Here is a 25,860-nt window from a genome sequence, read left to right on the forward strand (position 1 = left end):
CGAAGATTAGAAGCGAATAACGTCTAGCTTTCACAGAACCAGGAGGTGTCTAACATAAATCCCTTTATATAAGTTTGTTTAATTTGCTTCATTATGTTATTGTTACAAAAAATATGCATTTCTCGAGAAAAACGACTAATTTCATTTCTGGAGTCGATCGTTACTCCATCCTGTAACGGTTACCCGTACCGTACTGGTTATTGCAGTTTAAATCTACCAGTAATGTCAGATGGTTTATACCAGCGCGATCCAACCTCCCGATCCCGGCACGATTTTCCCCGAAGTTTGACAGCTCTCGCAGCGAGAGGAACACAAGCATTTCTGTACATCTTTCTCGTTTGAGGTAAATTGATAATAATTATTTATCAATGAATATTTAGAGTTAGCTAAACTCCCCCACTCCCTTAATCCTTTCCGACGGACGCACTGTACGCGGTACGTGCATCGGATTATCCCGCCCTATCACTGCCACGGTACTGCGGTACAGACCGACACAGAAGTAGTTCCGCGTACACTTTCATCGCCAAGGTCGCCGCGGTCGGTCAGAAAGTGAAGGAGTAAAAAATCTCGTCCTTCCAGCATATTCCATACCAAGCTGTGTGTGCGTGCGTGAACAGATTTTTGGCAAAATTGCAACCGCGCGGCGCCTCTATTGGCAGTGGAAATATTAACCTTTTTCGTCCTTTACTTCGACAGTGACTGGGGGCCGGACGCAACAACCACACACACTCACACACGTCACACACGTAGTTCAGTCGTCGTGCAGAGCTTGAAGCGATTGGACCACTGCCGTTAAAATGTTACGAACAATCATCGTACGAAACGAGAATCTCCTGCTGCAAGGATCGGTCCGCAAAATACTGAAAGGAACTGCCGTCCGCTCGCTCAGCAGTGAGTGCGCCAAACGATCAGCCGCCGGCCACCGCAGGTAGGTCCCGTCCGCCGAACTGCTGCTGCTGTTGGTTATGTAATCTCCGGAAAACGAGATAAATCGGTGAATTTGTCGGTGTTTTGCATACTGTTCCCGTGTGGAAGCAACCGGTGAAATAATGGCACGTGCCATTGCGTGTCCGCCTGCCCTCCGGGAAGGACAAACGACTGTTTGGAGTGCGGTGGAAGTGTGGCCTTGGTTTTGATATACGATATGTTGTGTAATCTAAGCAACCCACTCACCACTCACTGTCTAGGCGCCAGCGGGTGGGAGGGAGGGAGGCCGTGCTTGCAAAACGTCATCATGTGCATGTGCGTGTGATTGTGTGACGATGTTTACCGAAAGATAATTGATGCAATCAGTTGCAATTGCACAACAAATGTGGCTTTACTGATTTTTGCGAACGTTTCGTTTGTCTATTTTGCTGTTTTAGAAACTCGCACAACAACTTATCGAACGGTCGCAGCAGCCTGAAGGAGGTGACATGGAGAACGAACTTTGTTCGCGGATATTGCAGCGGCTTTCCGGCCCACTCGAAGGTCCTGCTGCCGGCCCTGTCGCCCACGATGGAGCTCGGAACTATCGTCAGCTGGGAGAAGAAGGAGGGCGACAAGCTGAATGAAGGTTTGTTTATGTTTACTTGGTGTAGTAAACGAATGCAGCTTTGCATACGAGTACGGCGTGCCGTGCTTCGCGTAGTTTGCAATATTCCCAATGACCTTGCTGACATTCAGCCAGCATGGTTGTGCATCGGACGCGCTCGGTCGACCCGACCTTATCGCATGATCCGACTGATCCACTCGAATGCTTGCCAAGCTATCAGCGAAGAGGGGCGAAGAAGTGATGATGATGTTTGTGCAATGATCTGACGCTTTTCCTTTCCCCGTAGGTGATTTGCTGGCGGAAATCGAAACCGACAAAGCGACCATGGGTTTCGAGACGCCCGAGGAAGGCTACCTGGCGAAGATCCTGGTCCCGGCCGGCCAGAAGGATGTCCCCATTGGCAAGCTGGTGTGCATTATCGTTGAAAACGAGGCCGACGTGGCAGCGTTCAAGGATTACAAGGATACGGGCGGTGCGGCCAAACCGGCTGCTGCGGCTGCTCCCGCACCACCACCACCGGCCGCCGCCCCACCAACACCAACGCCACCGCCAGTCGCTGCCGCACCACCACCGCCACCAATGGCGGCCGCCCCTCAACCCATGACTGCGGTGGAGCAGCGTGGACCCCGTGTCTATGCCAGCCCGATGGCGAAGAAGCTTGCCGAGCAGCAGCGTTTGCGATTGGAAGGTACGACGGTGTTCCGGCACATTAACCAGCTTTGGTACAAACACAGCAGCAACCACGTCATGACTAACGCCGCATGCATTCCGTTCGTTTTATTTCTTTTTTTCTCGTCATACTTTCCTTCCTCCCCCACCGCGAAAAAGGCAAAGGATCCGGCTTGTTTGGTTCACTAACGTCTAAGGATCTTGCAGGTATGCAAGCGGCCGGTGCTGCCCCATCGGCCGGCGGTGCGCCTGCTTCCGCCGCTTCCATCCCTGCCGGTGCGGCGTACGTCGACCTGCCGGTATCGAACATCCGTGGTGTGATTGCGAAGCGATTGCTCGAGTCGAAGACCACCATCCCGCACTACTACCTGACGGTGGACGTCAACATGGATCAGGTGACGAAGCTGCGGGCCCGCTTCAACAAGCAGCTCGAGAAGGAGGGCGTCAAGTTGTCGATCAACGATTTTGTCATCAAGGCGGCGGCAATGGCCTGCAAAAAGGTGCCGGAAGCGAACTCCGCCTGGATGGACACGGTGATCCGTCAGTTCGACGCGGTCGATGTGTCGGTGGCGGTGTCGACCGACCGGGGACTGATTACGCCGATTGTGTTCTCGGCCGACCGGAAGGGCATTGCCGACATCAGCAAGGATGTGAAGAATCTGGCGGCGAAGGCGCGCGACGGCAAGCTGCAGCCGCAGGAGTTCCAGGGCGGCACGTTCAGCGTGTCGAACCTGGGCATGTTCGGGGTGACCCATTTCTGCGCCATCATCAATCCGCCCCAGTCGTGCATTCTGGCCGTCGGTGGCACCCAGAAACGTCTCGTACCTGACAAGGACTCAGAGAAGGGGTAATGTTGTAATGCAAAGCAGACCCAAAAGAGAAAGGTGTGACTCATTGGACTTTTCTTTTTCACTCGGAACAGCTTCAAGGAAAGTGACTACGTGTCGGTAACGCTCAGCTGTGACCATCGTACGGTTGATGGTGCTGTCGGTGCCCGCTGGTTGCAGTACTTCCGCCAGTTCCTGGAAGACCCCAACTCGATGTTGCTGTAAAGTGTTGTAAAAAGTGTTCTTCGACGGTAAGTTTTGCTGTAATTTGTGGGCAATCCCGTGTCCCGTGTGATCATTACTATTCTTCCTGTACTTGTAGGCCCTCTATATGCCTTGTGGCAGCAAAATTAAAGAAAAAACGAAACGAATGTCCATCTTCCATCAGGGGGTGCTACCAGAGCGAAACACACACACACACACGTAAGGAGGATGATACATGAAAGAGTGGATATAGAAAAAAACATACTACTAGTAGTGGCCAGAGCCAGTGGCCAAAGGTAAGGAAAAGTATTGATGCTTTAGTTGCATAATTACTGCACTCATTCGTCCCAGGATGTGTCGCGTCCTATATCAAACGCTACGCAACGCAACAAACAAAGAAAAGAGAAGGTCATCGGACCACCAGTGAAGATGATGATGGACTGATTTCCCTCCCTAGCAACGGATTTCCCCCTACATCGCATACTTATGTACCAAATAGTTAATAGTTCCATACCGAGATTGACGAGCAATACACGAGCAACGCAGGACACTTTTAGCTGCAAATGCTGCCGAAAGTAACCAATTACCTGTTCATAGTGTAGGCCATAGAGAGACAGAGAGAATGAAGGAGACGTTATACCGTTGTACAATAGGAACAGAGGGCCGTACCGCTCATATATTATATATGCTTATTGAATAGTAGTCACACACATACAGGGAGGGGAAACATTGCACTGAAAGAAGGAAACAACCCGTACAACAACAGCATCACAATTACAATACGAGATCTGCTCATATGTTTGTTGCGCAGCCCCGAGTGTGAGTGTGTGGCAGACCGGGAAGCCAATGAAAAGCGAACAAAATCATCACCACCACCCTTCCTTCCTTATCGGCTACTCTTTCTTCAATTCGGCAATGAAATCGGCCACGAGCGTGACTGTCGCGACGGCAGCCGCTTGTTGGAATTGGAATTGGTACGAAAAAGCCATGCAAACATCTTCCTCTATCAAACAGCGCTCCTAAAGCCACCAACACATCGGCCGAGTCTTGGTGGAGGTTGAAAGACGCGGATGAGCCACAGATAGAGCGAACAGAAGAAAAGACACAAAGACATCAAACGTAAAACAAAAAAAAAAATACTAACGAGGGGACAAATTTAGACGACACTTGATAATGATAATTGATGTTTTGCTTGTTGAACAAGATCTTTATTGTATAGTTTTGTTTTATTGCGCTACTATTATTTTTAACATCGAGGAATAAATCAAATTTATTTATTGGTTACCGTTGGTTCACCGAAGGCACTTAATTGTAACAGCCCCAAATGCGCTCATTTGAATGTGTCTTTCGTTTTCGTCGTCGTCCCAGTGTGTTGTGTTGTTCACCGAGACAATAAAGCACACACCACACGCACCAGGCAGTTGGTATTTGAATCTTGAGCAAAACAATTATTGTGATCGTACAGAATCGAAAATTTTAGTTTAAAACAAAGCACCACCACCAGTCAGTCAACCAGGCGTATGAAATATGTACTAGAAAATGCAAGATACAGGATACAAATACAACAACCTATCGGAGCTTACTTCGGAATTGTATCTCTTCTGCGGCAAAGGAACATTATTCCAATCAGAAACTCAACGCAAAGAAAACAGATCAATGTGTGAACCAGGTGGAAGAATAACAATCGGCGTTTTTGCAACCCCATTTCCCCGTCTCGCTTAGCAAGATGTGGCTTATTTAATGTGGATAGTTTGTACAGTTTCAGCATTTACGCGTTAAAGCAACTCGACCACGATCGCACGTTCAATCGATCACGTCAAAGTCCATCTCGCAGCAGCCGCGCACGTTCAGCGTGTCCAGATTGGTGCCAGGGATGTGGAACAGCATCCGTACGCGATACGTGCCCTTGCCCATCGCGATGTACTGCTCCAGGTACTTGATCTTCAGCACCGCAGCATCGAGATTGTAACGACCCTGTCGATGAAAGAGAGAGAAAGATTGCAATGACCATCCAAAACAGCTACTCTGTAACCGACTTAATAACACACCGTCATGCGGCCACACCGATCACCGTTGGTCATTGAGCTGGCAATGAAGAACCAGGGCCCACTGTTGTCGGAATGGAACCGATCGCAGTGCATCGGCTCAATGTACTCCTTCGGATTGTCGAGACAAATTTTCGCCGTCTGCTGTTCACACTGGTAGGTCGTGATGATCAGTTCCCACTCGACGTCGTCGGACGATTCCCGCACCTCGTACTCCGCGTGCAGCGTGTCGCAAACGCCCTCGGAATCGCGATCAAAGCGTACCGTTTCCAGCGAGATGGGCATTTCGTTGTAGGCAAGCTTCACGTCTTGGCAGTTGGAAAACATGGTCATGTTGACACGCTGCAGGTTGGCGGGGAAGTTAGGCAAACGTTTACACTCTCCACACTTACACTGATTTTCGCGCTACTTACCAATCCATGAGAAAGTTCAAAGGTACCACAAATGATAAGCACATACAGCAAGATGCACCTTTTGATAGCCATTTTTCAAAGAAGGAAGTGAATTTACCCTCCAGCTTCGTGGTGAGTAGTGAAATTGAGCTTCACTGCAGTTGTGTCGATCGCTTTATAGTCATCAGAAGGTATCGGAAGGGCTTGGCTTCGTTTCAACAGCCGCTCCTCGGATATAGTCATTATTATGACGGTGCAAAATTTGCGTAAACGCAATGGCATACTGCATTTGCGTAGAGCTGTAATTTATGCGTAGACTATCGAATTAGGCGCACGTGCTCGCATTGTTGAAACGGGAGGGAACAGTTTCGGTTACATTGATTAATATATTAACCAATAATTGATGAGTGTCTGTATGGTTTGCCACATGAAGGCACGTTTTTTCGAAACATTCGTTCGAAATATGTCGGTCAGTTGTAAGTTGCCATCATAGCGATCAGTGACCGCCTCCAAGTAGGTGGGTGTGGAAATCATACAAACACGACGATCTTGTAATACCTAATTCCGAATTAAGTTATTTTCGATCGAATTCCACCAACATACCCAAAATACATGTTTTCAGTCCAAAAAAAGCGTTATGCAGATTTTGAATTTTCCACCGCCTTGTACAATTGGCTCAGTATTTTCACTGGGAAGCATCGCCGTGGCTGGAAAACATTCAACTGGTTGCGACTAGAATCATTTAGATACAGAAAATGTGTCGTATGGGCTTAAATGACTTGCAAATATTAATTAAATTTATTTTTGCTTAAAAATAGCACAGGATGAACTATTTCTTTTATTTAAACTCATTCGCATTGTAATTTCCTTCACAAACTACGCGCAGTGTATTGATCGCAACTGTCAACGCAACATGACAACGCACCTGACAGCGAAACATACACGTACCCGCTTCGTTGTCGTACAACTTGTCAAACTTTTGTCAAAATTTCTAAATCTAGCAATTTAGAAACGAAAAAGAAAAGAAAAAGCGTAGTGATTTCTATTCCATTGTGTAGGATTTTACATTGCACTCGGTTTGTTTGGCGTAAAGAAGGTTGTCTTCTGCGCACCGACGACTCTTGCTTCAATTCGGTGCCAGTTTCCTACACTACAGCCCACACGCCAGTCGGTCGGACGGATTAGCCAACGGGGGCGACTCTTCGGTAGGCAGTCGTCGTAGGAGAGGAGTGCAATCGCAGCGATTACTCGACTTGCCCGATTCGGTGCGACACCAAAACCGATTCCGCACGGTGGTTCCTGTCCGTTGCCACGGTTCGCATTGATTTGTCCATTATCCTTGCCACATTACGTAAGGAGAAGTGCTGCAAGGACACAGCCTACGGAGGGGGGAGAAGGTAACGAGGCCACCGTTGATAACACCGCTGCACACCCACACGAAGAGGAGTAAGAAGAGGCCGCTGGTGAGGAAGTACACTCCCGAGTCGGTTGGATGTTTGGTTGATGAAAGTGGTGGCAAACATTGCTCCAACCCGTCAATCCGCCCTTCTGTTGGCCAGAAGAGAGCAGCGCAAGTGTGGAGTGGCAGTGGAGTGGTAGTTCCACCGTACGCAGCTTGTTAGCACAGGTGATCACACATCACAGGCGGCCATCCATCAACGAAGCGGAAACGATTGGCGTTCGGGCGAAACGGCTGTGGCACGACCACCGAACGACGGCACGAGCGCACCAGCACCGCCAGCATGGATAACGATGGGCTGTCGAACGAGCAGACGGAAAAGGTGCTCCAGTTCCAGGACATTACCGGGCTGGACGATATGAACGTGTGCCGCGACATACTGATCCGCCACCAGTGGGACCTGGAGATCGCCTTTCAGGAGCATTTAAACATACGCGAGGGGCGCCCGTCGGCGTACGCCACCGAGTCCCGGGCGCCCGCCGTCATTAACGATCGCTTCCTGCAGCACGTGTTCTCCAGCGCCCGGACCAGCCCGTCGCGCGAGCCGGGCGGAATTGCGGGCGTGATCGGGTACATGTTTAACTACATGGTTAACTTTTGGTGCAGCGCGTTCTCGTCGCTGCTGTCGTCGATCCTGGGGCTGTTCCGCGACCAGGAAAGCATTCCGGCCGATCCGCTCGGCGACGTGCTGAAGTTCATTCAAACGTACAATGAAAAGTACCCGGAGCATCCGGTGTTTTACCAGGGCACGTACTCGCAGGCACTGAACGATGCGAAGAACGAGCTGCGCTTCCTGCTAGTCTATCTGCATTCCGAGGCGACGTCCGAGGCGGTCGCGTTCTGTCGCGGCGCCCTGTCCGACCCGCTGGTGATCGAGTACGTCAATCGGCGGATGCTGTTCTGGGGCTGCGATATGGCCTCGCACGAGGGCAAGCGGGTGGCGACCACGGTGAGTGTCCGTACGCACCCGACCCTGCTCATCATCGGCATGCGGGCGAACAAGATGATCATTATGGGCCGGCTGGAGGGTGACTGTTCGGCGGAGGAGCTGATCCGCCGGATGGACACGGTGGTGAACGATAACGAGGTGTGGCTCAATCAGGCCCGCCAGGATCGGCTCGAGCGCGATCTGACGCAAACGTTGCGCCAGCAGCAGGACGAAGCGTACCAGCGCTCGCTGCAGGCCGACCAGGAGAAGCAGCGCCGGAAGCAGCAGGAGCGGGAGGAGGCGATGCGCATCCAGGCCGCGATCGAGGCGGAACAGGCGGCCGAGCAGCAGCGCAAGGAGGACATCGAACGATTAAAGCTCGATCTGGCCCAGCTAGTGCCTTCGGAACCGGAAGCCGGTGCGCCCGACACGATCAGCATAGTGTTCAAGCTGCCGAGCGGGCTGCGGTTAGAGAGAAGGTTTAGAAGCACCGACACAATGAGGGTAAGAACGCGCCGGGTGCACCAGCCAGCGTGAATCGCGCCTAATCATGCTTCGATCATGCTTCTTTTGCAGGATATTTACCACTTTATTTTCTGCCACCCGGATGCGCCCGACTCGTTCGAAATCACCACCAACTTCCCGAAGCGCGTGATCGAGTGTTCGGGCGACGAGCCGGGACAGACGCTGCTGCTGTCGGGGCTGAAGAACCGCGAGGTACTGTTCGTCGCCGATCTGGAGGCGTAGTGTGATAAAGAATGGATTGTCGGAACACCATCACCACCAGCACCACCAGAAGCAAACACTGCGTGATGTTAACACCGATTTGCTTTTTGAACCGTTAATGCTACTCGCGCACTGCCAGCTGTCAACTGGCGGACAGGAGGAAGAATAGGAGGGGGGGTTCAACTCGCGATGGTCGTGGGGATGGCGCAACGGATGAACCCGCAGCTACAACATATATACCTTGTAGTAGACGGCCGATGTGAGTGCGATTCCTTTTTCTCGTTCTTTTCGAAGGCAAACGGTGCAGGAGGAGGGCAAGCGCAAGACAAATCGGAGAAAAAAGGCGTTTAATTTTTAAGAAGATCCGTTTTCTAAGCTTGAAGCGCAACAACTTGTGTGTGTGTGTGTGTTAGTGTGTTTGTGTGGAGAAAGCACGAGACGTGGTGGCCAACGCGGACGGCGCGCGGTGACAGAGAGAAAGAGAAAAGGGAACGTTTACAATACCAAATGGTAGTAATTGTGAATACTTATTTGTTGCTTACGTGAAACTCTTAACACTGTACATTCAGCTAGAATACAGAAGCATAAATAGTCTCTATCGAATGTTTTTTTTTACAGTTCGCTGTATGGGTTCTTTCGTTTGAAGATCGCCCTCTACGGCGTACGGCTTGGCTGTATAGAGAACTGAATACGCGTGAATAAAATCGATTTATTTCCTTTTATTTTGAACCATAAAATACACAACGGCGTTTACGGCGCTGTTTGGTTTACGCAATACATTTGCGTATTTGTTCGCAATACATACGCAAGAACGATGTAAATAAGATATCACTTATAATAATTTAAAAAAAACGGAGGAAGCTATGAAGTACGGTTAGAGTAATAAAAGTATAGAAAACCATTACGTTAGGACCATTTAACCTTACGCTGGAACTATCCAATACTTCTGGCGCATGGCCACGTCACTGTAAATTAGACCGTAAATATGGTTTCGCTGCATTAATACTACACACTGGCAGTTGTATAGGGTTTTCGCTGGCCGTCCGACCGTCCTAATCCTCAGTCTTAAATGCACCGTCTTCCGGGAGTCTCGCTGGAGACGGCCACAGTCCTATATCAGCACGTCGTTGGTGCTGTTAATGTTGATCGGAGGTAGATAGATCGAGCGTATCTGGGCCCGCAGCCGCGCAATGTCCACCTCCTCCCGCTCGAACTCGCGGATGATCTGCTCGAACTGCACCAGCCCCTCCCGGTTGCCCGGGAAACCGTAGTCCTTGATGACCTCGATCTGGATCTGCATCACCAGCGGGAAGACGTTCTGCATCATCTTGATCATCTCCTTGCCCGAGTTGGCCTTGGCTTCGGCCAGCTTTTTCGAGTTGTCCGGCTGGTTGACCGTTTTGAGGATGTCCACCAGTATGGTTTTGCCCGTTTCGGCGTTAAAATTCGATAGATACGACATGGCGTGGCGAACGGGCGACTGCTGCGATGGATTTGTTTTTATTGTCCACTGCACAAAGAAATAAACAATCTTGCTTTTTCTCGGCGTGGCTGTATTGGTGTGTTGAAGCGTAGCTGTCAGATCAGTGGATTGGCCAGTGCTGCCAGACAGCATGTTTTTCAGTTGATTTTTGAATTATTTTGATGGATATTTTTATGCAGCTTTTAATTTACGATACAAATAGATAAAATGTTTATTGTAAATCACCTCGAAGGAAACAAAATCACAAAATCTACCAACTGCATTTGAAACACGAACAACTTATACAACTGGCAACACTGCAGCACACTTGTCAGCTGATTGCAAAACATTGCGAACTGCTCGCCGTACCGATCGATTGCGCAAAGATGAAACGCGACCCGTTACCGTTATTGTGAGTTTTACGACCTTTTAATTTACGGCTTTCGCTTCAGCACAAATCCCACCCACACCACGCGCCCACGATGTTGCTGTCGTCGAGCTCCACACGGGTTGCGGCACGGATGGGCGTCAAGATGCTTGCACGCGGCATTGGCCAAACGGACCATCACCACCGGCCGCTACTTCAACTGTGCTGCACTAGCAGAAGCAGTGCGGGTTCTACCGCACCGACGAGCCTGTTTTCAGCCACCAACACCACCACAACTACCACCTCCACGGTACGGGTCACCCAGGAAAGGTGGATGCAGCGGTTCGAGTCGGAAAGCATCCCCGAGCCGGAAACGTCCATCGTCAACATCATTGCACACGTGCTCGACCTGTCCGGGCCGGGCGAGGTGGGCAACCATCAAAACTCGGCACTGAACGAAGCGCAGATGGCAAAAATCGAACAGCTCTGCCAGTGCCGGCTGGCCCGAATGCCCATCCAGTACATCGTGCGCGAGTGGGACTTTCGCGATCTGACGCTGAAGATGGTGCCGCCAGTGTTTATACCGCGCCCGGAAACGGAGGAGCTCGTCGAGCTGATACTGCAGCAGATGGACACGCAGCGGGAAACGCTCTTTCTGGAGATCGGATGCGGTACGGGCGCAATAAGTCTTTCACTCTTGAAGCATGCCCCCAAGGTGAGATGAATAGTGTTATTTTGTTGCCAGCCAGGCCTTTCATTTCCTTTCCTTTGTACACAGTCCTCTGCAATCGCGATCGACCAGAGCCGGTATGCGTGTGAGTTGACGCGCGAGAACGCCGAAACGGTGGGCCTGCACGAACGGTTGCGTATATTCAAGCACAAAGTGGTGGACGATCTGCCGGCGGAGCTGGGCGGGCAGCAGTTCGACATGATCGTTAGCAACCCGCCGTACGTGCCGTCGGTGCTCATTCCCACGCTCGATCCGGAGGTGAAGATCTACGAGGATCTGCGCGCGCTGGACGGCGGGAACGATGGTTTGACTGTGATAAAGGCCATCCTGCGGATAGCGGGTCGACATCTCGCCAAAGATGGCGTTCTGTGGCTGGAGGTGGACAGCACACATCCACCGATAATAGAGGAGTTTCTCTCGAAGCACGGCGAACTGATGGGATTACGGTTTTTGGCATCGTATAAGGATCTGTTTCAGAAGGATCGCTTCGTGGAAATTGCTAAGCTATAGACGGGCGGGCGGGCAGGCGGGCCCGAATGTGTTAGTTGAGCATAAACAGGAACATAGTGCAGATAATTGCAGTGTCAACATGTCTGTTAAATTATACGTTTTCGAGTGGCATGGTATGGCATTGCTCTCTCTCTCTCTATCTATCTATCTATATCGTTCTCTTTGGCAGCCGTGCCCCTCTGGCTACACTCGAAAAAAGCTTTATTCTCGTATAGAAACGAATAACTTATTAGAGCAATCGGCCCTTGCAGCCCTTTTCGCCACAGTTGCAGGTTAGATGCTTCCCGTTGACGGAACCGACGTCATAGTTGTAGTTCCACGTTAATTCCGTACCGGCTGTAATGTTACGCTCCGCAAAGAACGCTACCCAGGGGAACCGCAGATCGTGCGTATCGACAAACACGTTCTGGACGAAGAGATTAGGATTGCAGGAGTGCTGCGGTGTGGAAGGGAGGGGGGGGGGCGGAGATGGAAGAGCACAGGGTAGCCAAAACATAAAATAAAAAGACAGTTAAATCGTTTGCAACGTAGGAGGTAAAGGCAGCGCCGTTTCTACTCACGTTAAAGTACCGGCCAAGGTTGCCCGATTTTTTCGCATCCATCACGTAGATATGCTCATTCTCGCCGTACAGCTTGCGGAACAGCGACTCATCGTTCGGTCCGCCGGACGCGTCCATCATGTCCATCTCGGGATTCGGTATCAGATTGACGCACTCTTGCTCTGTGTAGGTAAAGCCAAAGGCAAAGTGAATGTGTGTGTGTGTGTGTGTAGAAACAACATACGCCTTTCGTGCAAAGCAATAATATTACTCGTAACACATTAAGCTTGTTTCGCTTACCATCATTTACGCCGTCGTTGGATGACTTTTTGCCAAACATGGCCGCATTCGGTCGCTCCGTAGTGCTGGCTTTTCGCAGCTGGGCCCGCGTCTTGACGACCGTTCCGCTCGGTTTGCTTTTCGTCGTGTACTCCTCGTCCGAGTCGTGCGTCGACGGGGATGGCCCATTCTCGATCGCATCGTCCGACGCGTCCGAATCGTTCGCATTGCCGGCCGGCGTCGAGTCCTCCCTGTCCGACTGGTACGCTTCCGCTTCGTAGTCCGCCTTGCTCTTTTCCACCGTTTCGATGAAGTCCAGATCGGCAAAGTACTCGTCGCCCGACTTGTCGTCGCTCATGGCGCAGATGCGATTGCTCGTCTCCTCCGTCAGCAGATGGCCGGCGTAGATGCAGATGAAGCTACCCTTCGGCACATCGTTCAGGCAGCGGATGCCCCAGCCCTTGTTGTGCGTGTTGAACACCTGCAGCTTCGTCTGGAGCGAGTTCTGCACCACCCGGTTGAGACATTTGTCCTTCTTGCACTTGCACTGCACGTTGCACTCGTATATGCCGGTCGACAGATGGCTCATCAGCCGCTTGTAGTGGTAGCCCACCGTGTTGATGTCCTGGTTCTCCTTCAAGCCGTACTTGGCGCCGGCCAGCGTCAGCTGCCAGCACTGGCATTTGCTCTTGTCCGTGCAGTCATCTTCGCAGTCGCACCCGCACAGGAACTCTTTGTCCAGGTTCAGGTTGACGCCTTCGGTGGGGATGCGCTCGGTCGAGTACTCGCACGACGGCGGCTGCTTGTTGTCGTAGTTGTTTACGCAGTGCACCGGCATCGGCTCGAGCCCGAACGACAGGTCGGTGCATTCGAAGAAGACGTTTTCCGCTTTGAACGTTGCCAGCGCTCGGATATCGGGATCGAAGTCAAAGTGCTCCACGTTCAGGGGGGAATCGGTCACCCGCAGATACTGGTGCAGCTCGGCCATATTGCGCAGCCGCCGGCCGCAGGGCGCACGGTACAGCACGACAGACTTTTTCTGGCCCCGCGCAGCCGTTTTGTGCCGCTCCCAGCCAGTGATCAGCGGCCGGGCCAGCAGATTGTACGAGCGTAAGTTTTTGCCACCCTTGTACGGGCAGCTCGGGCCACAGTTGTGCGGTACAAACTTTCGCGGGCCACGATAGTTTTTGGTCGTGTAGAGCAGCGTTCTACCGTTCGACTGGTCCTGGTCGCAATCGATGTAGATGGTGTTCCGGTTCAGCGACACGGGGACATTATTGTTGTTGTTAATGTTGTGGTTGTTGAGTGTCCGGTTTGCCGTACTCTTGCGGGCCGTCGCTCGGTTCGGCGTGTCCGGTATTTCCATCTTGGGCGCTGGTTGGTAATTAATCGTTGCCGCCTTCTTCTCCGGCGGCTGTTCACTATCGTCGTCCTCCAGCGTAATGTACTCGATCGATGGTTCGTTGCGCTTTTGGAACTTGGAGAACTTGTTGTTCGGTGCGTGGCCCGTGTTCACCCCGCGGTACAGCGGTGCCAGCCGGCTCGAGCCACGGTAAATCCACTCCTTCCTCTCCATGCCCGAGAAGTAAAGGCGCACCAGACTGCTGTCGGTTTCGAGCACAGTGCCCTGGAACCATTTATCGTCGATCTCGACCATCATTCGCTGGCCCCGGTGCGCTTGCACCATCGGGCGGACCGATCCGCTCTTCAGCATGTAGTTTCTAATGAACTCACGCGAGTGGGGATGCACATCGTCCCAGACGTGTTTGGACTGATCGCACACCACGCGCACATCCGTGAACGGCGAGTACTGCGGGTGGCCCGAATCCAACACAATGAGGTACCGGTACTTGTTGTAGCTGCTTAACGATTCCAGCACTGTGCCCGCATAAAACGTACGGTTCATTCCGTCCTGGGTGGCGGAACTGGTTCGGGCGACTACGCGTGTACCAAGCAGCAGCTTCACGTTGGGAGGCGTTGTATAGGCGAGATGCTTTGCCGTAATGACCGTAGGTTTTGGGTCGCCGGTTAGAAAACGCACCGTATACATCTATCGGAGAAAGAAGGAGATAAAGAGTGACTTGAAAAGATGGAAGTCACGCGACAGAACTACCTGACTGATTATGGGTTTCAATACTTACATCCGATTTTACCTCCAGCACCTTACATTCAGTCCAGCTGGCGAGCACGGTTGTTCTTACACCAAAGTACTGGCAGCCCACCTGAACCGGTTCCCGGTGCAGCGTTTCCGTTTTGCTCAACATGCTCCGGAAGCGTTCGTGGGCAATTTGTTCACTCGTTGCATCGTCCTCGATTATGAGCTCCGGCTTATCAATCTTGGTCGTGCGAACGCTGTAGATATTGTTTTGAATGTCTTGAAATGCCGATTTTAACGTTTTCATTTGTGCTTCGATGCGGTCCGAAGTTGCTGTGGAAACAAGCACACGTTAAATCTTTCATCCTATGTTGCCATTTACAAAATGCCGTACCTTGATTTTGTTCAGCCTCATGCAGCAGGATCGAGTTTGACCATTTAATTTGGTCTAAGCACAACGAACCATACAACTTGTAGATGACATCGTCCAGATCGGATTCGACCAACGAGACCGCTTCGGCTGGCAGGGCCGGCTCTAGAGTGAACATTCATAAAACGTAAAAGAGGGATACATAATGAGCTATGAATGCTTACCATTTTTTCGCTCTATTACTGTATCCTCGTCTTCCTCATCGCTGCTATCCAACACCATAAGTATCTCTGCCACGTCCGGTTGGTTGTCGTGCAAGAGCAAAGGTTGATGATTTACCAGCAATCCGGTCAGTGTCTATATGTGTTAAATATATTTAAAAAAAACATATTCTTCATAAAAATCCTAATTGAACTTGTTGTCCCTTCATGCACTTACCTCATAGCGAGAAACCGCCTCTTCAAAGCAATCGTAACACAAGTGCTGCACTTGAATACTGTGAGGGACTTTGTACAAGCTCAGAGCAAACTCGGGAGCGTCACAAAACTGTACGTTTTTCTTTTTGCACGCCGTATTGCAACATTTGGGTGCGCACGGTTTTTTGCTCTTCTTCGGCTGATCAGCGTTGCCATTGGTTACGACGGGTTCCTGCTGCTTGTTCTGCTTGTCTGCTTGTTCGTTAGCAGTTTCATCATCAGCTTGCTTGTTATTTGCATCCGTCATGGCAACTGACTGCGATCCATCTGAGACTGGCGGTGCTGGCGGGTCAGCTGGTTGACTATCTGAAACTAAAAATGTGTACGGTTTTAGGATTTTAACGTAGATATGGGCAAATTCTATGCTCTGGCGTTACTTTTCACTTCGTCCTCCTTTTGGACCACTTCCTGCATTTCTACATCTCCATCATTAATCGCATTTTCCGTTTCCAGGGGTGGTACAGTGTCATTAGATGCTGATTCTGGAGCTGTTTGTTCTTTTGATGGTTCTGATCCTGGTTCTTTTGTTGGGTCTGATCCAAGTTCTTTTTCTGTTTGCGATTCTGGTTCTCTTTCTGCTTGCGATTCTGGTTCTTTTTCTGCTTGCGATTCTGGTTCTTTTTCCGCTTGCGGTTCTGGATCTTTTTCCGCTTGCGGTTCTGGATCTTTTTCCGCTTGCGATTCTGGCACTGGTTCAGGTTGTGACTTGGGTTCTGCAGTTGGCAAAGCTTCTTCCGGTGCTTTCTCTTCAGGAGTCTCCTGTACGCTAGGCTCCTTCTCATCATCATCAATGCATATTATTTCGGAATCCTTCGCATTTTCTACAACACTAGCATTATCAGGAGCTTTCGACGGGCTTGGCACATTTTCAGTGCTGGGAGATTCTGTAACAGTAACATACAAAACGTTTAGGAAGGGCAGGAAAACTCCAACAAGCAATAAAGTAAGGTTAAGAATAGTCATTCCGTGGAATTGTTCTGCAAACATTATTACCTTTATGTGGTGGTTCCTTTTCGAGCTGTAATTCTGTAGTCGCTTCCGACTCAGCATTGGTTTCCATCTCCTCGTCCGATTCGAGGGAAATTATGGCGGACGGATTGCTATCCTTGTCCATTTTTTCAGCTTAATCAATCGTGTGTTCAGAATGCTTCTTCGAATGATCGCAATTATTTCAAACAATTGAATGCATGCCAGGGCTGAGACACTTGACTGTGGCTATACAAATATTCTAATAATGCTTCCGAAACTCAATTACAGCGACTCTTGCAAAATGCACAATGCAAATGATGCTTTTTCAGCGTGTACCAAACAACAGTCCCGGCTATACAGGTCAGTTCACAGTGCTTTTCTCACCAACACACTGACATCTGCGTTTGACATTTGAGTGCAACACAAAGCAGCTCGGTGTAAGCTATTAAGGTGCGTCTACACGTGAGAACTCTGCCGAACCGGTGTCGCAAATAGGTGTCGAAATAAAAACAAACACAATTTTAGAAGAAACAGTAGAATTTTAAACAATAGTAATAAGGTAGTAAACGATGAAAATAACACTTGCGACAAGAATACAAAAACAATCCTCGCGAAAAATCGATCCGAGGTTGCCACCGCCACGAAATCCCTGCAATAGTAACCCTGTATTTACAAATTCAACGAATCGCATTTCCTTCGATTGGTATGCTCTTCATACCAGGTGCGCATGGCTGGGCGGAGATGGTATTGATTTTTCGATGTCAAAAAGTTGTTCCTTTTTATCCTGCCAATATTTTAGAAATTGTTGTCTTCCTGAGTCACACGAACGCCTTGTTTTCTCCCTCCTCGTTACGGCACGAAACATCCCTTCTTTTAGTTCCCCCCCCCCACGATTTTCCCCGGTTACTAGAACTAGGACGTAGAAATAGTTGTTTCTGCTTTGGTTGGGAACTGGATGTCTTCTCGGAAATTGGCACACAAAAATCAAGTTGTCATAGCTCGCGCGCTTGTTGATGGGTGTTGGCAAAGCATTAGCACTTGGCAGCAACACCCACACTGGTAACCCACTTTGCTAGGGCTAGTTATGAAACTGTACGGTTATTTGTTAAAGCGTGAGATTTACCAAATCATTTACGTCCAGGATGTGTAAGTAAGAATCGAGACTGCCTGCCCCAACCAGCCCTTTCGCAGGCATGCCGGTACTAAGCGAACATTCTGCTTTGTTTTGTGTTGCGGTGAAGGTTTTCTCAGTATGAAGATTTTCTGGCAGCCGTTACGAAGGCGTTCGATCCGAAGGTGCTATTTCTTACCGTCATACCGGTCGTAGCTGGTCTCAGCACGACGCTCTATTCGAAATTGCTGCTCAGTGTATTGCTGACGGAGTACGCCAACACGATCGTCAAGTGGTACGGCACATTCGTGGCTTCCTGTGATTCTTTTGCTGCACAGTTTCACATGTTTCTTTTATTTGCAGGATACTCGCTGAAGATCGTCCCTTCTGGTGGCTGAACGAGACGAAGGAGTTTTCCTCCCTGAACCGTCCAAAGATTTATCAGAATGAGCTTACTTGCGAACCAAGCCCGGGTAATCCGTCCGGTCATTTGATGACCTCCACGACCTACCTATTTGTGATATTCTCAGTTCTAGAGGAATATTTAGCGTAAGTTTAGTCGGCATTAAAACTCTCCAAGACAGGAAGAGTTAACTCAGCCTCATTACAGGAAGTACGGAAGGTTCGCCAGAGTGTCACTGCGCTTCGTCTACTACAGCACGCTGTTTTTCATATCGATTTCCCGCATGTACTTCGGATGCCATTTCCTTCATCAGTGCATCTTCGGTATCTTGCTGGGAATCCTTATGAGCAAGGTGTGTCTGTCCCATCGGCTTGAAAAATACATTGCGAAGCAGTCGGGCAAGCGAAGAGTGGGATTTGTAGTGCTGATATGCCTGGCGATGCTTTCCCTATACTGGGCTCAAAAGCTGTTGGGGATCGATCCGCAGTGGGCGGTGAAGATGGTAAGTAGAAGACTTTTTTTTTTTTCAAAGATAGTTCACTAACACCAACTAACCCTCGGCTTAAATACACTGACCAGGCTTTCAAGTGGTGTGAGGATCCGTTCTACTTGAAGCCAACCACAACACTAGTGTTTAGCGCAATTCGCCTTACTGGGTCACTACTGGCACTGGCGGTGGTAGGACCTATTCAAAAGTAAGTCGAAGCAAACATACACAAACAGCAATAACTCTACTAACTCACCCATTGGTCTCGGTGTACTTCTTGCTTTTCCCCAGAGCTAAACCGCTCAACGTAAAACTAAGTATTCCTATGGTAATGGCAATGATGGCGTTCGAATGGATAGCATTGGACTTTACGCCGCGCAACTTCGGTGTGGTTGTGTACTTTTTATACAGCTTCCTGCTTTACTTCCTATTCACGTATGCCTATCTGCGCTGGGTACCGGCACTAGCGGCCGGCCAAGATATCCGTGCGTCGCGCAGCGAGAGAACCAAATCTAAATCGAACTAACAGCACCAGCATAAACAGCCGCTAATAAGTAAGCTATTAAGCGTCGTTTTCCTAAACAGCATCGAAAGGCCTGAAACACTGCTAGGGAAAACGCTTTTCCCGGCGGCATGCACTTTGCATTTTTTGTCATTCCATCACATATCAATTAACAACCGTAGCAAAGTAGAGGATAAAAAGCGCTCAAACAGATTACCGACAAAGGTAGCAGCCACCAGCAATCGAAAACTACTACACAAAAACTACTAGTGAATCTACAATTGCCTCGCACAACTACATTCACCTACAACATAAAACGCCTGCTCGTGTTGATCTCTAAATTCTAAAACAACTGTTTATTATGGTATTTTTTCCATAAAATATTCAAAAATGCTGCTTGTTAAAAACGCCCATGACTACGATATTGATTTAGATGGTCCGAAATGTGCTTAAATAGAGATAGAGTGAAGTATGAATCCTTCAGAGACAGAACAAAGCGAGAAGGGTTTCGTCGTCGAGTGAAACCCAAGAAGCCAATCAATTCCAAGCTTAAAAAAACATCATCTGTGAAATCTTACCTTTCGGTGATCTCTGGTACCAGTTTGTTGAAAACCACTTCCGCGTTGCATTCGTACCGCCAGGTTCGGTTCGTGTTATGTGTGCAGTGTTACGCACGGACAGAACCTTGAACATGACATGGTTGCAACGCAAGTTTAAGCCACGCTAAAAGTTGTCCAGAGAGCGTGCTTACCTTTCGTCTCTTGGTAGGGCTGGATCAAACGTTTCGCGATATCTTTTTATTTTTCTGTTACCGTCGCACGCAAGGGAAGGTGTTAGATAGTACCCCATTCTTAAAGTTACCTCATACGATACGGGTGTAGTCGGTTAGAATAGCCTGCCCCCGTACTGCGGAACAGAACATGACATCGTGCCGAGGGCGTAAGGCGTGTGGCCTCCTTTTTGAAATTATGTATTGCCGTCGGTCCCCGTTGGCCTGCACAGGTGCTCCGTTGGCCCATGGCTTTCCAGCGCGACCATTTCCGACCACTTATGCTAGGCGCAGGTGGAGTAATGAGTGTGGACGGGATCTGTTGCTCTTGCCAGCACTTTGCGAATCGTTGAACTGGTTCGCAAGATTTACCATGACGAACGGAAGGTAAGCTAAGCGAACACACGCTGCTCGGGCACATTGGTCCCTGGAGAACCGGTCTCAGGCGGTGCAGTGACGTTCCCCAGAAACGATCGCTATGGGCGCGCGCGCACGGGCTCGTAATCTGACCACTGCAATGCACTGACCGCAACAGAGGAGCAGTTACCGTGCGGCCATAAATAAAATCAATGCCAATGTCTTTCCCCATTCGGATCCGCACGTTCGTGACGTTTGTGTGGGTGCTGTTTGATTCCCTTTTTTTCGCCTCGTAAAACAAAGAATTAAAGCTGAACGATCGCAAACGAGCGGAAAACTCGGTCCAAAGTACAGCGGCTGCCGTTGTGGATAGTTTTTTTTTAATAGAAATTAATTTACGTTTTCACTCTAGCTGCACCGTTGCACGTTTGCGACATTGCTCCACCCTGGTGGCAGTGCTGGGGCGAGGCCATCAGGAAATCGGAAGAAAGCCATAAATACCGGCGACAGCGACCGGTAACGACAAGCAACGCAGAAGTTTCTAATAAAGTGCATGAGCTGTTAATTACAGGCTATAACGACAAATCTAATCACCACGGTGGATTGTACCTTTCAACTCTTGGTTCTTGGTGCATACTGGTTCAGTTCGGGTCTCGGTGTTGCCTTTCTGAACTGGATGTTGTTCTTGGCTTGGATTTCGCTGTCGGATGTTTGGACATTGGACGGAGACTGTCCGAGCGTTTCCGTTGCTACCGTTACAGTATCGCGCCATAATGTGGATTATCTCGATGGGCTTTCAAGCTGTTGGATATCCAGCGAAGGTTGTATAGTTTTATATCTCAATTATAGATACCACCGTTCGAATTATCTGTCCAGTGATGGTTTACGACGAGGGCTATAAAACTGTTCGCATGTCACCTCGCAACGGTTGCGAAATCACATTCGTTCGATACGTAGCTAACAAATGCACTGAAAATGGTGGACCGATTATGAAAACGGTCGTAACCGACTATTTTGTTTGTATGCCCCGTTCAGTTCGTTTCTGGCAATCACAGGTGTGTTTTGATGATTCATAAATGTCCTCCCGCTCCATCGTATTAATCATGTTACAAAATTAGTCAAACGAGTAAATCAAATTACTCAATGCATTATCAAGTTACAAGATCGAATCTGCAAATTATCTGATAGTGTGTGTGTGTCCCTCGTGTACTATGGCCCCTTTGATCGATACAGAACCCGCACACTTGTTGACAGGGCAGCAACGGGGCAGATTGATCGTGTCGTACGATTAAACTTCCCACAGCATGCTTTGATAGTGTTGGACGTAATCTGTCAACCGTTTGTCAGCGGTGACGCTGGCTGCACTACACACGGAGACGTGATTGTATCGGGCTTGTGGTCCGTGCTTGCTCGCAAGGTTTTTCGGTGGCGATAATCTAAGAACACATTTCACTCAACGTGCCCGCACACCAGTGTTTGATTCAATTTCACGCTTGAAGCGTCGCTAAGCCTGCAACAGACCCAGGGGGTTGAGGTAAGATACCGGGCCGGCAATACTATTTCTTCGTTCCGTTGCCATTTCAACAAATTAGTAAGCCCCGGCTCCGCAGGCACCACACACCTACATACCTTGCTGAACGGTTGGAGGTGTCTGTGTGTTTGCCAAACATTACAACTTATTTATAACGCTCATTATGTCACTTAGGTGGAGTGAAATATTTGACCCGCCTTGAATGATTGCGCTAATCGGTAAATATTTATGGTTCTTTACAAAACGGGTGCCCACTGCACACCGGTTGCTATATTCCGGAACACCGTTAAAGCCGTTGAGCTGGGCATTTAAATCCGCAACGCAATGGTGTTGCTTGGTGCAGGAGAATGCAACGGGTCCGTTTGATTGGCGGAGGAAGGAGATGGAAAGGGAAAAGGGAGCGAAAAAAGGTAGCGCCTGCGTTTGAAATTGTTCCAATAATAACGGCTCTTTTTATCCCCTGCCTAAGACAGTGAGGCACGAGGGCTCGCGCATAGCTGGTAGGGCTCGAGCGCGTGATTGAATGTACGGCAGCGGTATGCAAATCCTGGCTGCCGTGCATTATCATATTAGTGGTTGTATAATGCGAACGCCTAATTGATATTTGAGCACAAGTGGAGCCCCCTATCTGTCCCGGCTGATGAAAGGGAGAGTGCTTTAAGATGGCGTCAGTAGCTAGAACGATACAACTATAAATTTAGAAAAAAGAGGGAATGATCGAGTGAAGGGGTTTTGTAGTACGAAATGGTTGGTCTTTTTTGTAAAGAACGCTAGAAAGAACAGGAAAGAAAGGAGCTTTATAGTTGCAAGGTTGTTGGAATTATTACACAACTATTTACCTTTGCTGCGTCAACTCGCTGGCATCAATTAATCTTCCCTTTTTTTGTCCCAATTAATGAGCTGCTTGCGACTTGTTTACGAGCTTGAGTTTGTACAATGGGCTCACATCACATAAATTCTGCTCCATATTTACCACCACCAGTACAAAGAAATGTTGCATGCTGCTTAGAGGTGACAATAATCGTTATCCATTAACGATTCCCATTGAACTTAGCGTTGGGTATTACGCTGGGTACTCCACAGGTTCCCCGAGTCGCACAATTAGAAATCATTTATCATTGCATCATTGCAACTATGCGCAGAAACATGATTTCTGCATCAGGATATGATAGGCCTCCCTCCCTCACCTCGCTTCAAGCTGGCCCTTTTTCTTGTAGGTGACGTAATATCGGCAGTATGCACCGCGCCGGGGCTATGACGCAGAAAAAGAAGGCTTTAGCACCACCGCCAGGCTTTGTGGAGAAATGTTTTTCAGTTCAACTCCCTCCCTCCAGGGCAATATCTCACTCCACGCTGCGGGGGTGTCCGGTGTGTTTGCTCGACACTGCAAGCCGGCGTTTAAATGTCACACAGGAATCTAAATAAAGCTCAGGCCCCGATTGGCCCCCGCGATGTGGAGCGTTTGATAAAGGCTAGGGCGAATAAATTGAGGTCGAACCAATTCGTTAAATAATTAAAATGTCACAAAGCCAGCGTTTCGACCTGCAATGGCGTCGTTAACAACTCCCGAGCAAGAACTGCACCTTTGGCGCATTGTTGCTGGGAATGGAACTCTTTTGATGCCAACGGAACAATTGGCGCTGGTAACGCTGCAAGGATTTAGTATTGTTGAACGCTACAGAGAAGAACGACGGAAGAGAATTATGTTCCTTGCATATTGAAGCGTTTATCTTTCCAGAATGAATAACGAAGAGTTGGTGCTCAGCAATGAGTCCGGATTTCAAGGAGATTGGAAAACCATCTACCACCGGGACGCGCTGCTCTGGGCATCGCACGAATACGACACCGACTCCATCATGAAGCCGCTGGCGCAGATGGTCATTGGTCTCGCAAACCAATTCCATCTCTCACCAACGATAGAGTTCACCACGATCGATACGTTGGAGCTGCTGCTGGTACGCGCCTTCCAGAGCTGGATGCAATCGCCCGTCACTTTCCCGGACACGGTCGAGCAGCAGAAAGACGCCTTTCTGCGGCAACTTCCGATGTACGTGGTGGCAGTGTTTGACATCGTCGCCAAGTACAGCAACCTCGGATCAAAGCTGGACCTGGCGGCTATGAAGCGAGCAGCCAAGGTGAGCGTTGCCATCGATACGAACATGCTTACGGTGGAGTTCGAAGTTATAAAGATTTTGGACAGCGAGGTACGTGTAGGCAGCGACCGATCGATCGATCGATCGGTCGAAGCGGAAGGGCTTGTCACATCCGCGCGCAAATCTAGGTAGAAGGTCACCCAGAGTGGGTAAGGTACACTTTTCCTTCTTCGTTGAACCGTTGCAGCTACGATCGTCACTGTTGCTGGGTGCATTCGAACGGTTCTCCAAGCAGTACCTGCTGCCGCTAAACATTGAAAGCAAGGAAACGATTGCGAGTATTGGAGTTAGGCTGCTCCGGGTGGCCGTCGCTGAAAGAGCGCTCATCTATGACAGGTTTTTAATACAGAGCACCGAGAGATCGTTCCGGCGTGTGTGTTTGATTCGTCTGTTTTCTCGCCCTTTTCAGCCTGAAGACATCCATGAAGGATATGGAGTGTTTTCGCCGCTTCAAGTCCAACAAACTGATACTGGCGGGCGCTATCATCCTCACCGTGCTGTACGTAATACCAGCGGCGCGGCACAGCAGCGTGCTGCTCAACCAAGTCGCCGTACCGCTCGCTGACGACTGCTGCGTACAGTCCACGAATCTGATCTACCTGCGCGATGCAATATTGCGTGTCATTGGTGGCCACTGAGCAAAACCATCGAGCAGCAAAGAGCCATTCGCCCGGGAAGCCTTTTTCTCCGGAGTCGTTGGCCGCCGTACCGATCGTGCCGCCGGCGCAGTTGGTTCGCATTCGATGTAAATTAAATCAGATCAGACGATGTAAATATTCATAACATATTTGTGGCGTTGTGTTTGCTCGACTTTCCTGCAACAGCTGGCTCGCATTGCGGAGATCGTGCGAGCGATGTAGAGAGGCCCTTTTGTGACAGGTGGTGCATTGGAGTGATGGCTAAATCCAGACGGATCTCCAACGTCAAAAACGATTGAATTGTCAGGTGTGGGAGAGCTCGTGTGTTCGACCTTACGATGTTTTTTCGATCTACCCTCCAAGCGCATTTGACACCAGAATCGATAGTCTCGTTGTGTTTGTCCGTGCTCTCATTGCAGTGCTCTGGCAGGTGTGCATTTCCGCATTTTTGACACCTACCAGAGGGGAGGCTAGATAGAAATAAGGTGGTAATTACGGGGCGCTTGGTAATGATATCCGGGAGCGCATAATTTACAGCAAGCTTGGCAAGCTTAGAGCAATTTTACATACATTAAATTGAAAGCCTTTTACGTTGCGGGCACTTCGTGACTCATTTGGAACCACGGGAGAAGTAAATATAGCATCTCATTAGAGTGATCTATTTGGATTAATTAACCCGTTGGAAAGCTCTTGATACACCCACTTGGCTTAGGGAGCGTGATAAATGATTGTGTTCTAAATTTGGACACTTCGCGCTGGTGATCTAAGAGCCTTTCAGGAAGAACCATTACGCCAGACGAAATTGCGCATTATTTGTTTACACACCTTCGACCGCAGAATTCTTGTTCCGAGCAACTTGTCGAACCACAATTTACCTCAAGAACAACCTGCCGTCCAGTATGCCCTGGCTGGCTGTTTAACGAAACACGCCCGCAACCACAAAGCGATCCAGCGCATGCGATCAGTTTGGAATTCAATTTGTAAAATTTGTTTCACGATAGCCACCGCCATCACCACCACCGTCACCCAGAGCCCGGCGGCGAACCGTTGAACCGTGTTGGTTGTGCGCGATCAATCATCTATCGAATTCATTCGCGTCAAAGACAATTGCTGTAATTTTCCTGACTTTGCACGGCAAGGTGGCTGGGGTAGGGCAAGACGCTCATAGGGATTGACTTTGTGTGAGGTCCCTTGTCCCTCGCAAATGCAGGCTCCGGGAAGTTCCGTTGGCCGTGGCTTACTTTCGGTTTTCGCGTTAACACCCCCACAAAGGTGACAGTCCGCAAGAGTCAGCTGGTATCCCGAGGGCCGTCCCTCAAATCCGCGGA

The 25,860-nt window shown here is 49.5% G+C and overlaps 8 protein-coding genes across 13 annotated transcripts; 5 read left to right on the forward strand and 3 right to left on the reverse strand.

Annotated features, from left to right (window-relative positions):
* Positions 1 to 254: 254 nt before the first annotated feature.
* Positions 255 to 4,816, forward strand: LOC120955902 (dihydrolipoyllysine-residue acetyltransferase component of pyruvate dehydrogenase complex, mitochondrial). 4 transcript variants are annotated; one of them, XM_040377119.2, is made up of 7 exons: positions 255 to 343; positions 697 to 928; positions 1,365 to 1,555; positions 1,821 to 2,222; positions 2,363 to 3,050; positions 3,126 to 3,281; positions 3,353 to 4,816. In XM_040377119.2, exons 2-6 carry the CDS (start codon positions 798 to 800, stop codon positions 3,253 to 3,255), a joined length of 1,542 nt encoding a protein of 513 aa, XP_040233053.2. In that variant the 5' UTR covers positions 255 to 343; positions 697 to 797; the 3' UTR covers positions 3,256 to 3,281; positions 3,353 to 4,816. The 4 variants fall into 4 exon arrangements, with proteins under 4 accessions (XP_040233053.2, XP_040233052.2, XP_040233055.2 ...); XM_040377118.2 differs by lacking the exon at positions 255 to 343 and adding an exon at positions 458 to 605; XM_040377121.2 differs by lacking the exon at positions 255 to 343 and adding an exon at positions 458 to 605 and having other exon boundaries at positions 2,411 to 3,050.
* Positions 4,817 to 4,912: 96 nt separating this feature from the next.
* Positions 4,913 to 5,828, reverse strand: LOC120955904 (uncharacterized). The gene is made up of 3 exons (XM_040377122.2): positions 5,693 to 5,828; positions 5,283 to 5,621; positions 4,913 to 5,208 (listed from the first exon to the last, which is right to left on the reverse strand). Exons 1-3 carry the CDS (start codon positions 5,762 to 5,764, stop codon positions 5,038 to 5,040), a joined length of 582 nt encoding a protein of 193 aa, XP_040233056.2. The 5' UTR covers positions 5,765 to 5,828; the 3' UTR covers positions 4,913 to 5,037.
* Positions 5,829 to 6,639: 811 nt separating this feature from the next.
* Positions 6,640 to 9,380, forward strand: LOC120955369 (FAS-associated factor 2). The gene is made up of 2 exons (XM_040376197.2): positions 6,640 to 8,562; positions 8,635 to 9,380. The coding sequence occupies exons 1-2, from the start codon at positions 7,414 to 7,416 to the stop codon at positions 8,803 to 8,805; spliced, it is 1,320 nt and encodes a 439-aa protein (XP_040232131.2). The 5' UTR covers positions 6,640 to 7,413; the 3' UTR covers positions 8,806 to 9,380.
* Positions 9,381 to 9,473: 93 nt separating this feature from the next.
* Positions 9,474 to 10,435, reverse strand: LOC120955371 (protein C10). The gene has a single exon (XM_040376199.2). It carries the CDS (start codon positions 10,397 to 10,399, stop codon positions 9,896 to 9,898), a length of 504 nt encoding a protein of 167 aa, XP_040232133.1. The 5' UTR covers positions 10,400 to 10,435; the 3' UTR covers positions 9,474 to 9,895.
* Positions 10,436 to 10,515: 80 nt separating this feature from the next.
* Positions 10,516 to 11,969, forward strand: LOC120955370 (MTRF1L release factor glutamine methyltransferase). The gene is made up of 2 exons (XM_040376198.2): positions 10,516 to 11,328; positions 11,392 to 11,969. The coding sequence occupies exons 1-2, from the start codon at positions 10,729 to 10,731 to the stop codon at positions 11,851 to 11,853; spliced, it is 1,062 nt and encodes a 353-aa protein (XP_040232132.2). The 5' UTR covers positions 10,516 to 10,728; the 3' UTR covers positions 11,854 to 11,969.
* A 40-nt stretch (positions 11,970 to 12,009) lies between these two features.
* Positions 12,010 to 16,993, reverse strand: LOC120955372 (histone-lysine N-methyltransferase eggless). Its single transcript, XM_040376201.2, has 9 exons — positions 16,606 to 16,993; positions 15,990 to 16,496; positions 15,575 to 15,924; positions 15,361 to 15,493; positions 15,161 to 15,301; positions 14,813 to 15,099; positions 12,693 to 14,721; positions 12,414 to 12,574; positions 12,010 to 12,289 (listed from the first exon to the last, which is right to left on the reverse strand). Exons 1-9 carry the CDS (start codon positions 16,724 to 16,726, stop codon positions 12,083 to 12,085), a joined length of 3,936 nt encoding a protein of 1,311 aa, XP_040232135.2. The 5' UTR covers positions 16,727 to 16,993; the 3' UTR covers positions 12,010 to 12,082.
* Positions 16,994 to 17,316: 323 nt separating this feature from the next.
* LOC120958851 (glucose-6-phosphatase 3) lies at positions 17,317 to 19,475 on the forward strand. 2 transcript variants are annotated; one of them, XM_040381915.2, is made up of 6 exons: positions 17,317 to 17,731; positions 17,823 to 17,987; positions 18,056 to 18,241; positions 18,303 to 18,597; positions 18,675 to 18,790; positions 18,874 to 19,475. In XM_040381915.2, the coding sequence occupies exons 1-6, from the start codon at positions 17,724 to 17,726 to the stop codon at positions 19,106 to 19,108; spliced, it is 1,005 nt and encodes a 334-aa protein (XP_040237849.1). In that variant the 5' UTR covers positions 17,317 to 17,723; the 3' UTR covers positions 19,109 to 19,475. The 2 variants fall into 2 exon arrangements, with proteins under 2 accessions (XP_040237849.1, XP_040237848.1); XM_040381914.2 differs by having other exon boundaries at positions 17,318 to 17,727.
* Positions 19,476 to 19,518: 43 nt separating this feature from the next.
* Positions 19,519 to 24,677, forward strand: LOC120958852 (uncharacterized). 2 transcript variants are annotated; one of them, XM_040381916.2, is made up of 4 exons: positions 19,519 to 21,744; positions 23,480 to 23,945; positions 24,082 to 24,230; positions 24,304 to 24,677. In XM_040381916.2, the coding sequence occupies exons 2-4, from the start codon at positions 23,481 to 23,483 to the stop codon at positions 24,530 to 24,532; spliced, it is 843 nt and encodes a 280-aa protein (XP_040237850.2). In that variant the 5' UTR covers positions 19,519 to 21,744; position 23,480; the 3' UTR covers positions 24,533 to 24,677. The 2 variants fall into 2 exon arrangements, with proteins under 2 accessions (XP_040237850.2, XP_049465332.1); XM_049609375.1 differs by having other exon boundaries at positions 19,519 to 23,945.
* The last annotated feature ends 1,183 nt before the right edge of the window (positions 24,678 to 25,860 follow it).

This window comes from Anopheles coluzzii, chromosome 3 (genome assembly GCF_943734685.1).
Source record: "Anopheles coluzzii chromosome 3, AcolN3, whole genome shotgun sequence".
Lineage (NCBI taxonomy): Eukaryota > Metazoa > Arthropoda > Insecta > Diptera > Culicidae > Anopheles > Anopheles coluzzii.

Excerpts from the sequence above, each read along its gene's own strand:
- LOC120955370 (XM_040376198.2), top strand. The coding sequence starts at position 10,729 with ATGTTGCTGTCGTCGAGCTCCACACGGGTTGCGGCACGGATGGGCGTC. Across the intron at positions 11,329-11,391 it reads TCTTGAAGCATGCCCCCAAG|TCCTCTGCAATCGCGATCGA; the intron begins GTGAGATGAATA and ends CTTTGTACACAG.
- LOC120955372 (XM_040376201.2), bottom strand. The coding sequence starts at position 16,726 with ATGGACAAGGATAGCAATCCGTCCGCCATAATTTCCCTCGAATCGGAC. Across the intron at positions 16,497-16,605 it reads AAAGGAACCACCACATAAAG|AATCTCCCAGCACTGAAAAT; the intron begins GTAATAATGTTT and ends TTACTGTTACAG. Across the intron at positions 14,722-14,812 it reads TGCTGGAGGTAAAATCGGAT|ATGTATACGGTGCGTTTTCT; the intron begins GTAAGTATTGAA and ends TTTCTCCGATAG.
- LOC120955904 (XM_040377122.2), bottom strand. The coding sequence starts at position 5,764 with ATGGCTATCAAAAGGTGCATCTTGCTGTATGTGCTTATCATTTGTGGT. Across the intron at positions 5,622-5,692 it reads TTGAACTTTCTCATGGATTG|CGTGTCAACATGACCATGTT; the intron begins GTAAGTAGCGCG and ends GCCAACCTGCAG. Across the intron at positions 5,209-5,282 it reads ATCGGTGTGGCCGCATGACG|GGTCGTTACAATCTCGATGC; the intron begins GTGTGTTATTAA and ends TTTCATCGACAG.
- LOC120958852 (XM_049609375.1), top strand. The coding sequence starts at position 23,481 with ATGAATAACGAAGAGTTGGTGCTCAGCAATGAGTCCGGATTTCAAGGA. Across the intron at positions 23,946-24,081 it reads TAAAGATTTTGGACAGCGAG|CTACGATCGTCACTGTTGCT; the intron begins GTACGTGTAGGC and ends GAACCGTTGCAG. Across the intron at positions 24,231-24,303 it reads AGAGCGCTCATCTATGACAG|CCTGAAGACATCCATGAAGG; the intron begins GTTTTTAATACA and ends CGCCCTTTTCAG.
- LOC120955369 (XM_040376197.2), top strand. The coding sequence starts at position 7,414 with ATGGATAACGATGGGCTGTCGAACGAGCAGACGGAAAAGGTGCTCCAG. Across the intron at positions 8,563-8,634 it reads GAAGCACCGACACAATGAGG|GATATTTACCACTTTATTTT; the intron begins GTAAGAACGCGC and ends CTTCTTTTGCAG.
- LOC120958851 (XM_040381914.2), top strand. The coding sequence starts at position 17,666 with ATGAAACTGTACGGTTATTTGTTAAAGCGTGAGATTTACCAAATCATT. Across the intron at positions 18,598-18,674 it reads CGCAGTGGGCGGTGAAGATG|GCTTTCAAGTGGTGTGAGGA; the intron begins GTAAGTAGAAGA and ends TACACTGACCAG. Across the intron at positions 18,791-18,873 it reads GTGGTAGGACCTATTCAAAA|AGCTAAACCGCTCAACGTAA; the intron begins GTAAGTCGAAGC and ends GCTTTTCCCCAG.
- LOC120955902 (XM_040377119.2), top strand. The coding sequence starts at position 798 with ATGTTACGAACAATCATCGTACGAAACGAGAATCTCCTGCTGCAAGGA. Across the intron at positions 929-1,364 it reads TCAGCCGCCGGCCACCGCAG|AAACTCGCACAACAACTTAT; the intron begins GTAGGTCCCGTC and ends TTGCTGTTTTAG. Across the intron at positions 1,556-1,820 it reads GGGCGACAAGCTGAATGAAG|GTGATTTGCTGGCGGAAATC; the intron begins GTTTGTTTATGT and ends CTTTCCCCGTAG.
- LOC120955371 (XM_040376199.2), bottom strand. The coding sequence starts at position 10,399 with ATGCTGTCTGGCAGCACTGGCCAATCCACTGATCTGACAGCTACGCTT.